Source organism: Protobothrops mucrosquamatus, unplaced genomic scaffold, assembly GCF_001527695.2.
Source record: "Protobothrops mucrosquamatus isolate PMUCROS unplaced genomic scaffold, P.Mucros_1.0 scaffold7578, whole genome shotgun sequence".
In the NCBI taxonomy this organism is placed as follows: domain Eukaryota; kingdom Metazoa; phylum Chordata; class Lepidosauria; order Squamata; family Viperidae; genus Protobothrops; species Protobothrops mucrosquamatus.
The window spans coordinates 1-12,666 of record NW_015393377.1 but is presented as its reverse complement, the minus strand read 5'-3'; the positions used below and the strand labels follow the sequence as shown (position 1 = coordinate 12,666).

The 12,666-nt window shown below is 38.1% G+C and overlaps 1 protein-coding gene across 1 annotated transcript; it reads right to left on the bottom strand.

Moving 5' to 3' along the window:
* Positions 1-335: 335 nt before the first annotated feature.
* Positions 336-12,383, bottom strand: LOC107300597 (succinate--CoA ligase [GDP-forming] subunit beta, mitochondrial-like; the record flags this gene model as incomplete). Its single annotated transcript, XM_015829909.1, has 3 exons — positions 336-478; positions 5,945-6,106; positions 12,287-12,383. Coding segments are annotated over 3 exons (402 nt in total), but the record flags the coding sequence as incomplete, so codon positions are not given.
* Positions 12,384-12,666: the final 283 nt, after the last annotated feature.

Sequence of the window (12,666 nt, the reverse complement as noted above, 5' to 3'; positions counted from 1 at the left end):
TCACGCGATCAAAATTCAGACACTTTGGCAACTGACTCCTATTTATGACGGTTGCAGTGTCCCATGGTCATGTGATCTCCTTTTGCGACCTTCAGACAAGCAAAATCAATGGGGAAGTCAGATTCACTTAACAACAGTGTTATTAATTTAATAACTGCAGTGATTCCCTCAGCAACTGTGGCAAGAAAGATCGCAAAAGGGGGCAAAACCCACTGAACGAATGTCTCACTTAGCAACAGAAATTTTGGGTTCAGTTGTGGTCGTAAGCCGAGGACTACTGATATACAGCGGTATGTACTAAAAATTGTCTGTCAAAAGTTTTTTTTTTCTTTTACCTTGGGATCTGCAGTGAGCAATTTGAATGCTTGATACACTTGTGCTTCTTTCACACCTCCGCCAAGATCCAGGAAGTTGGCAGGTTTCCCACCATTAAGGGAAATTATATCACAGGTTGCCATTGCAAGTCCAGCGCCATTTACTGTAATTAAAGAGAATTAAATTGCTGATTTTTTTTTACAAGATGAAATATGAACATATGCAAATGTAGTTCCAAGGTGCCAAAAACAAAAGAGAGAGAGAGAAGATAAAAGAAAAAGAACAGAAGAAGAGAAAGGAACAGATGGAGAAAAATTTAAACCTATGAAAAATTGGACATTTGCTTCCAGGTCCTATGACTCTTATTCAAGGTGTCTCAATTTACTGAGTTATTTAAAAAAAGGGGGGAGGGGGCACAGAAACACTGAATAATAAACTACAGCATAAACAAGCAAAACACCAAATATAGGTAGTCCTCGACCCACAACAGCTTATTTGGTGACCGTTCAAAGTAACAATGGCACTGAAAATAGTGACTTATGACCATCACAGCATCACCATGGTCAGGTGATTTACATATATTTTTATTAATTTTTATAGTCACAATTCTTAATATTTTATCAGCAACATATTGTCTGGGTTCCAAAATTTAACTTACTAATACATGTTAAATTCCTTTCTCTCTACCTCATTTTTCTAGCCATTGATAAAAAGTATCCCAAGTTCTAAAGCAGGGGTGTGAAACTGCTGGCCCACGGGCCGGATGCGTCATGCTGAAACTGCGCCGGCAATGGAAAAAAGTTGTGATACGTCTTGACACGTCATGTGACATTGCGAGTTTGACACCCCTGTTTTAAAGTATACTGAGTCTTCTTTCTCTTTCATTTTCAATGTCAAACCGTCCATTTCTGCACAATCTAGAATTTTTTTGATTAACTCTTCCTCCGTTGGTAATTCTGCATTTTTCCAATGTTGAGCGAATACAATTCTTGCTGCAGTTAATACATGTAATATCAAATATATACATTCTTTCTCATAATTTCCTACAATTATACCTAACAAAAATAATTCTGGCTTAAAATCTGTATGTTTTTTAATAATTTTCTCTAAATATATATGGTTAGAGAAAATTATATATATTCTTGACCAAAATCTTTTGGCTTTAGGGCATGTCCACCAAAGATGATAGTATGTGCCTGGTTTTTGTCTACATTTCCAACAGTTGCTGGACGTATTTTTAAACAGGTGATTTACATTCGGTTGCTTGACAACTGACTTATATTTATGACAGTTGCCATGTCCTGGAGTCATGTGATCCTCTCTTACGACCTCCTGACAGGCAAATTCAACTGGGAAAGTCAGATTCACTTAACAACCATGTTGCTAATTTAACAACTGCAGTGATTCACTTAACAGATGTGGAAAGAAAAGTAGTAAAATGGGGCAAAACTCACTTAACAAATTTGTCACTTAGCAACACAAATTTTGAGCTCAATTGTGATTGTAAGTTGAGGACTACCTTTACTACCAATGTATACTTCAATACTGAAAATGGGCATTGCTTATGTCTAGCAATGAGAAAAAGACTTGTTATTCTTCTGCTCCTTCTTATAGTCACCATCTAACTTAATGTATGACTCAGAAATAGCAGAAGTGGGGAATAAAAAAAAACCCAATCAGTTCCCCTTTTTCTTGTATATTAATAAAGGTTTCAATACTGAAACAAACTGAACTGAAGCCATTTTCACTTCATTTTCAGTTGCCACATATTTAGTAAAGAAGGAGGGAAGGGGTGAAGTTCTGGGTTAGCCAAAACAATTCTCATGTATGGGAACCAAGGTCATCACTGATAACATTTTGGTGGGCTGGAGAGCTGGGAGGAGTGCCTGCATTTTCTAACAATTGGTGAATGTGATTTATGACAATTAATTGGAGTGGGAATTGCAACTCTGTAACCAAGGGGAGGGAAATTTAGTGTTGGGTTCACCTTTGTTATATACCGTTATTTTGTAGCCAAATAAAAATGTTCTTTGAGGAAGAATTGCTTGCCTTGAAGTTCTTTTAACTGATCTCATCTACCGGAACCATGACAAAAGGGCTAGGGAGGGCTGGTGGGTGACCAGGTAGTGGGAAGCTGTTGGAGTCTCTGGAAAAGTGATGGAGAACAGGAGGGAGGCTGAGCACCTAGGAAGGTGAGGGTGCTATATAGGCTGGAGTACATTTTACTGAATCTAACTCCTCCTCCCCCTTTTCTTGCATTCAATACAGCAGAGGAATAAAAGAGTAGCAACAAAAACCAATTATAAAATCAGAAGAAACTCCGTATTTCACGTCTTCATTTTATTCCTTCAGTTACCCAGATCCTTCAGTCAGTTTTGCAGTTTTATGGGCCGTGCCTAATTTCATTAACATTGCACAAAACTATGTTAAATCAATAAATTCTTTCTAATAATATTTTGTAAAACGTTATCCTTATAACAAATTCCAACTACAGTAGTTAGAGTTTTACCAAGACTAGAAAATGTCTTAATTTTTCCTTTTAAAAACTGCTGGGTTCTCTATACCAGAGTTTTCCCAATATTTTCGGCTTTGCGGATCGGTTGTGGGGGGGGGAGGAGAGAGTATGGTTCCGTGCGAACAGTGAGCAAATGTGCATGTGCGCACAGCTCTATTTGTGTGAGCAGCGGGCATGTGCATTCGCTGCTCGCACAAATGGAGCCCATGCATATGAGAGCTTGCGCTTCCGTGGAACAGTTCTGAACTGCTCAAGTGCACTGTGGCCCGGGGATTGTAGACCCCCTGCTCTACAGTATACATTAAGGGTTCTTCCAGTTGCAAAAATGATTAGCTCATGAATGAAATAGAAGAAAATGGCTTAGTCCATTAAAATGTCAACTTCTTTTCATAGCTAAACTTTCTGGTGAGAGACAGATACATTTCAACCAGGATTTTGGACGTGGTGGTCCAAACAGCTGCTTCTAACCCTATGGAATCTGTGAACTTGGAATGCATGATATATACCATCTAATATGTATTACACATTTATTTGTTTTATAAACATGAACAAAACATAATCAAATTTGTAATGAAACATATAAGAAAATCAACAGAGAGATAATTTTGCCAAAATCCAAATGACAAAGTAGGAAAATTCCACTGGGATAAAGGAATTATGAACTCCCGACTTAAAATGCAATCCTGGGATTCCAACTAAAGGATAAACATGCTGTGAAAGATGTGCCATTTTTGTTGTTGTTTACAATAAAAATACCACATAAGCTCACATTAGGATCTGGATTACATAAACATATATACACACAACTCAGCTTCCATTCATGGGAAGCTAAAAACAGAATTGGGAAAATATTGTATGAGAGAAAAAAGTGTAATTTCATTCCTAGTATCATTCTATGACAAAATGAAAATAGACACATGTGATTGTTTTGAAGATAGAAATGATGTGGAAAATTCTAAAGTTGTTTGTATGTAGTATCAGAAACTGAAGTAGTTCTTCTGCAGGAAATTCCAGAGCAGTCTGCTGCCATGAGGATCCAATATATAAATAATCAGAAATATCCCACTTACGAAGTTCTGTGAGTCTCAGCCATCAGTGATAATGCATTCTTTTATAGCTTCAGATTATAGTTCATGAGTAATACAGAAACTTAAATTCTGTATCATTTTATCTAAATGGTTGCTTAATGTAAAAAAAAAAGTAATATCAATATTTTTTACCCTGGAAAGCAATCTCTTTCAGAAAAAGAATTATGTGAATAAAGATTTGAACTTATAAATAACTTCTGTATTGATTGCCTTGGTATTATTATACAAAAGAAAAATAGAAGCTTTCTGAAAACAGCCAAACCATTCTGAAAAAATTGCTGGATACTCTTTTTCTATATGTTTTTGTTACTTGTTATTTATGTGGATGTTTTGAAATTATGTTCACTATCCAGAGTCACTTTGTAAGACGGGTGGTTATATAAAAGAAATTCAATAAAAAAATACTCTACAAAATATAGATCTTTTCAGATAGCTTATAATGCAGGTAGTCTTCAACTTACCACAGTTCATTTAGTGACTGTTCAAAGTTACAATGGCACTAAAAAAAATGACTTGGACCATTTTTCAGTTGCAACCTTTGAACATCCCCATGATCATGTGATCAAAATTCAGATGCTTGGCAACTGATTCATACTTATGATCGTTGCTGTGTCCCAAGGTCATGTGATCTCCTTTTGCAGCCTTCTGACAAGCAAAGTGAATGGGGAAGCGAGATTCACTTAACAACCAAGTTACTAACTTATCAACTGTAGTGATTCACTTTACAACTATGGCAAGAAAAGTCGTGAAATAGGACAAGACTCACTTAACAAATGTCTCACTTAACAACAGAAATTTTGGGCTCAGTTGTGGTCGTATAAGGATAGGTTCAAACCCTGGGTTCATACCGTGTTAGCATACAGGTGTGTATCTCTAGCTCATGAAATTTAATGAACCAATTAGAGAGCTAATTTGAGCTAACAGTTAAGGTGCTGCCTAGAAACCAGGAGATTATAAATTCTAGTCCTGCTTTAGACATGAAAGCCAGTTGGGCGACTTTGGGCCCGTCACTCTTTCTGTCAGCCCAACCCACTTCACAGGGTTATTGTGTGGGAACAACCCGAAGAAGGAAGAAGGAGAATTATGTAGCTTCAATGCCTTCAGCTATTTATAAAAATAATAAAAGGTGGGATTAAGGAAGGAAGGAAGGAAGGAAGGAAGGAAGGAAGGAAGGAAGGAAGGAAGGAAGGAAGGAAGGAAGGAAGGAAGGAAGGAAGGAATTTCACAATGCGATTGCTGATGGTAAATGTGGTGTTCATAGAGCTAATGCACCAGTGGTATTAATCTAAGCGCAGATTAAGGATTAAAAACAGTACTGTAGTTTACAATTCTTTATGCAGCTCTAAGTTCAGTGCTTCCTCAACCCATAATGGATGGAGCTAGGAATCAAACAGGAAATTTAGGCATGACTGTTAACAAGCGCCCTTAGCAGAATTGTTGCTTTCTTTTCATGAAGGTCTTTCTCCCTAGAACAGTGGTTCTCAACCTTTTTAATGCCGCGACCCCAACCAGTCGTAAGTCGAGGACTAAACCCGTCATAAGTCGAGGACTAAACCGGTCGTAAGTCGAGGACTAAACCGGTCGTAAGTCGAGGACTACCCAACCGGTCATAAGTCGAGGACTTTCCCTGCCCGGGAGTGCCGCGCATGCGTGGTTCCGCCCCCTGCGCCGGCCGAGGCGTAGCTGGCAAGCGGCAGAGACGGAGCAGGCCGACCACCAGCTGGCCCAGCCCAAGGGAGGTAAGGCACCCGCCGGAAAAGGGGAAAAAAATGGCGGACAGCCTTGCTTGGCGACCCCCATGAAATGGTCGATCGACCCCAAATGGGGTCCCAACCCAGAGGTTGAGAACCACTGCCCTAGAAAACCAATACTTTTTCATGCTTTGAAAACAACCCTTTACTTCTAAAGTGTTTGTCATTAGTGCCCGTAGAGAAGTTTCATCCAATTCTGTTTAGATGTGTGATGTTAGGCGTACAGTTTTTCAGGCCAGACCAGGAAGCTATAGCAATAGGATGATTTTGCTCACCAAAACAGGCAATGTTTCCATCCAGACCTATATACTTTAAGTCGTAATGGGCAGCTTCATTTTCCATTGCTTCATTCTCAGATTTGTCATCCATGGCAAATATGGTTTTTTGCCTGAACTCAGCATTGTCATCAAAATTTATCTTGGCGTCAAAGCATACCACTAAATGGAAAAGGGAATAAAATGGAAAGGAAAACAGAATTAGAATTTCACCTCAGATTTTAGGGGCTTACAAAAGCAGTTATCAAAAAGCAATTTGTCACAAATCTACTTGGTGTCAAAGGATTTTTTTTTCCTATGATATCTCCAAGTTGCCTTCATTTCAGTCTGAGTATATATAAATAGGATAGGTTCAAGTTGCCCTTAGCTTCACTGAAATTAAAATGATAAATAGATAGATAGATAGATAGATAGATAGATAGATAGATAGATAGATAGATAGATAGATAGATAGATAGATAACCTTTATTGTCATTTTTTACTGTGGGCACAAGGGCACACATTAAAAATGAAATTTAGTTGCTTGCTCTCAAAGTGTACACATACATAACACACATTTAAACATGCTATATACAACATATGTATAGACCTACACCCTTACATATAAGTAACATATAAATATTAATCACTGTCCATCTTGAATACATAACTGAAGGAGGAAGCTTTAGAGTTCACAAGGTTAATACTGTATGGAACAAAACTGTGACTGAATCTGGATGTTCTGCTTTGGATACCACGGATGGGTGCAACATGTATAAAATCTGTTACATCTCACCACCCATTATGTCAGATGTGAAATCAGGGCATCCGTAGAGGATTAGATCTGACCAATGTTCAGGTTGACACAGGGATGTTCCTTCTTTTCCAGTTCTTTCCAATCAGCCCTACCTGCAGATTTTTTGAGATTGTCTGCCTATAGAGAGAATTATAATGGTGCTATACTAGTGGTCAGAACTGTAAATAATGCTAGACTGTTCAACTGGCAGCATTCTCCTTGTAATAAATCTACGTCTACTACAGGTTTAGTGCGAAGCTGAAATAGTGAAACAGTGGAATAGCACAATAGAGAAATGGCTTTTACACTGAAATAACATAATGGCTTTGTCACAAGGGCTTTGTGGATTCACAGGCTCTGATCCATCCCATAGCAAACAAAACATCTTCTGTAATTTTGTTTTAATTAACACAGCAGAGCAAAACAAGTTTCATTTTCGAGCAGTGTTTCATTTCCAGTTCAGTTAAAAAGCCAAATTCCTGTCTCTGGTCCCTCTTGTCTTTCTTATTGATAAAGAGCCAAGAAGCAACAATAAAATCATAGAGCAAAGTAAGCTCAACAGAGACTTGGCAGATGTACGGTTGCCAAGCATTTCTAGGCTTCTTCTTACATCTTTACTAGCAAAGAAAAGATTCCCAGTTTGCGAAAAGTCCACCTTGTTAATGTCTGTAGTCTAATATTGGCCAAATTAGAGAATTACTAGTTCAACATTTTATTCCTCTTTCCTACTTTCAGATAAGTAAGAGAGTTAATTACACTTTTCCCTCTCTGGCAAAATGCTGTAGCCCACTGGCACCAAAAGATTTCCTAATATGAATCCTCAACTGCTTATATGATTCAATCTGAAATGCCTGTGCAGGGAATCTAATTTTAAACAGAATTTAAAAAGCAATATTTTTTTTAAAGTAGCAAATAATAGAAGCACACTACTATGCAATACCCAGATCTTATCAAGAGGGCTAAATGAGTCTAAGCCAGGGGTCTTCACACTTGGCCCTTTTATGACTTGTGGACTTCAACTCCCAGAATTCCTCAGCCAGGCACGCTGGCTGAGGAATTCTGGGAGTTGAAGTCCATAAGTCATAAAAGGGCCAAGTTTGAAGACCCCTGGTCTAAGCAATGCATTATAAGAACAATATAAACAAACAGAAGGGGCTTCATAGGAAGACACTGAAGACAGATGGCAAGATGAAAGAACCACTCATACATGGTACATCGGGGGAGGGGGGAAAGTTTGACATCAAACTAAGTATTACTGCTGATGCCTTCTTCCTCTTTCCTTACTTAATGTTAACTTGGTATTTTTCCACCCAAAAAATTAGCATTGCAGATAGCTAATCCTTCAGAATCCCTATATATGTGCAAAAAGACAGAGCAGAACTTATGTGACATCATCACACAAGGCATCATTTTGACATCACTCTGTGAACTCTGCTGTGGGAGAAAAGCTCCTATGGTATTGGTATAGATAAAACTGGATGCATTCACTTTGCCAACTGCAAAAGTGAGGTGTTCTCTACTCTCAACACTAGGGTTCCAATCCATATTATAATTGCCATCACCCCTTAATGAAAAAGAAGGTATATGCCAGCCATGTCTTTAAATTAGTATAATTTTTCAGGAACCTACAGGATGAAGTCTTTGCATGGAGGAAAATAGCATAGACAATGCATAAACGTTCATGTTTCAGTTTCTAGCCTTATGTCTAGATTGCAGAATTTATTCATTTGTTAGATTTTTTAAAAAAACTCACTACAATCCTGTGACACTTGGCAGTATGGAAAAGAAAAAGTGCCACATACTAGGCTAACTTTTAATTTGTTAATGAACATTTCACTATCTTTGAGAGGTGTGGCCCTCAAAATGTTGAATTAATTGTAGGCTAATGAGCCATTAAAATTCTTCCTCATCCCCAAATTAAAGAATTAATCCTAAATTTATATTAACAGCATAATCTTATCAGCAGCATCCAGTGGCAAGACACTACATAATGATACACATATAATATATCTTCTTTTACTATTCTAACCAACATAATTATTTCTTCTAATATATATCCAGAATGCCATAGGGAGCTTTCAAAGTTGGAAAAGAGTAAGGAGGGGGAGTGATAAAATGTATATATTTTTATCATTAATAATTTGTCCAATAATTCAGCTTAACTTGATTATTTTACATTATAGTCATAAAACAAGTACACTTCATCATGGCCATATTTCAATTTTTTGACTTATTGTATTCTATTACACTAAATTATTTAAATTATTCTCTTCTCATGCACTAAATTATTCTGAAATAATTTTATGCCATTTGTTTTTTTTAAAATAACTTTGTTTCATTCTGCTGTCTAAAAGAACTGTTTCTTAAAATAGCAAGAACATCTTGATTGCTTTATTGAAGATCTGTCTTTTAACATTGTTGTCAAATAAGACAGAATATAATTTTAAAATCCAAAATAGTCTACTTAGTTTACTAAAATGGGTGTTTATTGGCTGTATCCCTTAATTAAAAAACCTGGGCAAATTATGCTATTTGCTCCCCAATTGTGCAAACTACACATTGATCATTGCTGTTTTAAAACAGCACAATTCAGAAAGAAGATTTGTTGCTTAGCCAACCTTCAACAAAACTTCATGGTTGTATCCGTCTATCCACCCTTACACTGTAAAGGTGGCTTTGGAAGGCAGAAATAAATGCTGGTTTCCAAAGAACAAGACTGCACAATCTAAGTAAAAGCATGTACAAGACAAACACTTGAGAGGCTGGGAAAAAATAGAGACAGTCTAAAGCAGGGGTAGGCAACCTTGGCTCTTTTATGACTCGTGGACTTCAACTCCCAGAATTCCTGAGCCAGCCATGCTGAGGGGAAAGGGAGAGGTTTCCAAGCTGAGCCATGCTGGCTCAGGAATTCTGGGAGTTGAAGTCCACAAGTCATAAAAGAGCCAAGGTTGCCCACCCCTGGTCTAAAGTCTTAATTCATGAAAAAAAATAAATTTGGAAGGAAAGTGACAACCAAGCAAAGAACTGTTTTGTTCATGTGGAATGAAAGAAAAGGAGACTTTCTCTAAAGCAGTGCTTCCCAAACCTGAGTAAAATACCCCAAATTGGATAAAAGTAGTTTTTCTTTGGGTAACATCATGCAAACTCATCACCCAATCACAACAGGAACACTTAAATAAGGACTTTCTGATCAGCAGTTTCAAATAATGAATGAAAAGTTTTGGGAAGCTTTGCTCTAAAGACATTGCTCTGCCCCTGGGAGCTCTTCAAGAACCTTTTGCTCGGTGACAGAAAGTGAATAGCCAGGAATTCATAGGGGTCAGTATTAACATTGAAAGAAGAAAAAAAAAGAGGCTTAAGGTGGGAACTGGTAGAGATTCCAGTGGATAGAAGAAAAGGGAAAAAAAAGTGAAGGAAAAAAAGAAGAAAGTTGTTTTAAATGGAAATGAAAGGCCGATAATGGGTGGAGATTTTTCTGACTGATTTGAGTGCCCGAAGTAGGTGGATTGATCTGATACAGATAGTCCTTGAGTTACAACCATTCTGTCAAGCCCTCCAGGCTCGACATGGACGGGTGGAGGGGGGGCAAGGACGGCATGCGGGGTGGAGAGGAAAGCTGGCGGTCGGGACCGACAAGCCTACTTGCTGCTGCGTATGTAAGGCGCTGGGAGGCGGATGCTCCCAGCGCTGACTTTGATAGCAGACTACCAATGTGAACTGCATGCCAGAGATTCCTGAAGTAAAACCAACTGCCACCTGTGAACTTGACGGCTCCGTGTCTTCTTGCCGGGGGTGTGGTGAGGATCTCTGACACATTTATTTAGTGAACATCTGAAGTTACAACGGCAAGTTATGAGTGAAATAAAATGACTTATGATCAGTTTTCGCTTGATGGTCCCCATCGCATCCCCATGGCCACATGATCAAAATTCGGGCCCTTGGCAACTGGCATGCATTTATGACACTTGCACTGTCCCAAGGTCCTATGATCACCATTTGCAGCCTTCCCAGCTGGCTTCTGACAAGCAAAGTCAATGGGAGAAACCAGATTCACTTAATAACGTCATGATTCACTTAACAGCTGTGATGATTTGCTTAACAACTGCGGCAAAAAAGATTGTAAAATGGGACCCAAATCACTTCACAACTTTCTTGCTTAGCAATGGAAATTTTGAGGTCGATTGTGGTCATAAGGTGAAGACTACCTATATCGCCAAATATTAAATTGTTTTTCCAAATACCAGAAAGGATTTCTATTTATTTGTTGTATAATCCCCTCTACCTTATTCCTGAGCAGTTATGGAATAGAATTCTCCAAGCTGTAGGATGGAAGGAATCAAGATTAAATAGAAGACTTGTTCCAGATGAATAGAATGTAATTAGGATGACTTGGGAGACAGAACTCCTCTCAATAGGAAAAAATAAAGCATAGAATGAACTATGCATGCTGAGGTCATCAAGAGATGTGCGAAAGAACTGAGCCCATTGAGATGTCTAAGAATGAGGCTATTGAGATGTCTTCAATGTTCACACCAAGACTTGGGTCACCAGGAAAACAGATTAATATAGATATAGCAGAGGTGCTTGGTCCCTATCAAAGGATTGTGTGATGACGTCAGAGGAGACAAAATGAAGACGTTCGTTGGAGCCTCTCCAAGCTGCATCACATGCACGGAGAACAGAGTTTCTAAAAAATAACTTTGTAAATATGATCCAAAGGGAACGAGAAAGGGGAATCTTGATTAACCCAAACATGAAAGCAGCTATGAAAGTTGTTCTAGTTTCAAGTAGGATAGTTTATAAACGTCTTCCATAAATAAATAACCACTAAGGAAGGAAAGGATCCTCCGTGGAAAGATTAAATGCCTGTTAACTCCACAGAATAAATGAACTGCCTCCATAACAGCCTCGTGATGATTTAAATTATAGTTCCCAATGCAATCCTGTTGGAATGAACGTTTAGTGTCAAGATGAATATAATGATGAACCATAATTACACTAAAGCTTGATTTAGACTTGTCCACAATTGCACACTGGTGTCAACACATACCTAGGCAGCAAAGAGTTTGATGGGTAAGCATAGGTGCAATGGTTGCAGATGGGTCGATGCACATACCTCCCAAATCTCAACTATGTGCTATGTGGAGATATGTATCCTACATGCTTATTGGTGGTTCTGTCTTCCTATTGGAAGGTGGGCAGAAGGCAAGGCACATTCAAACAACGTTAACATTGTATAAATGCAACAGCTATGCAACCGTCTTTGAATGATAGATGCATATGTTCCCTGATTTGCAGTGACACAGAAGTCTAACCCAAGCTTAAAAGAAGGCAGATTTTGCCTATGACAAGGAAAACACAAGGAAGAAGTTGTATCTACAGACATTCAAATTCTCTAAGACACCATTCTGATACTGAGAATGTGAGGAATTTTTATTACTTTTTAATGTTCATTAGCTCTGGCTTGATGTACTAAAACCCCATGCGCAAGAACATTAATCTAAAAAGTGTTAGATTAATATTCAACCCCTTACCACCTTTTTTTTAAAAAATGAAACAAAACATACCTTGTCCTTCTGGAGTTTCACCAAAGGGATTCACCTCCACTTGAGTGGCATCAATTTGTAGGAAAAGATTGTATAACTTCTTTATTTGATCTGCTGCCTGAAGTTGAAAACGTAAGGCATAACAACGTAAACAGAAAATCATAGGAAGGGGGTAAAGAAAAAGAAAATAATCCTACCATATCATTAAACCTATTAGTATTTTGTCCATTGGTAAGAGAGGTTAAAATGTTAACATACTTTTATTAAGTGGAAGTGCTTTATATTGTCTTCAGATTGATGGCTGATGCCTTAGCCTCTTCCTCCCTCAAGTAAAAAAAAAAGACTGCTGGTTCAAAACATTGTCAAATATTGCATAAAGACTCCCTCTTCACAGTGCACTA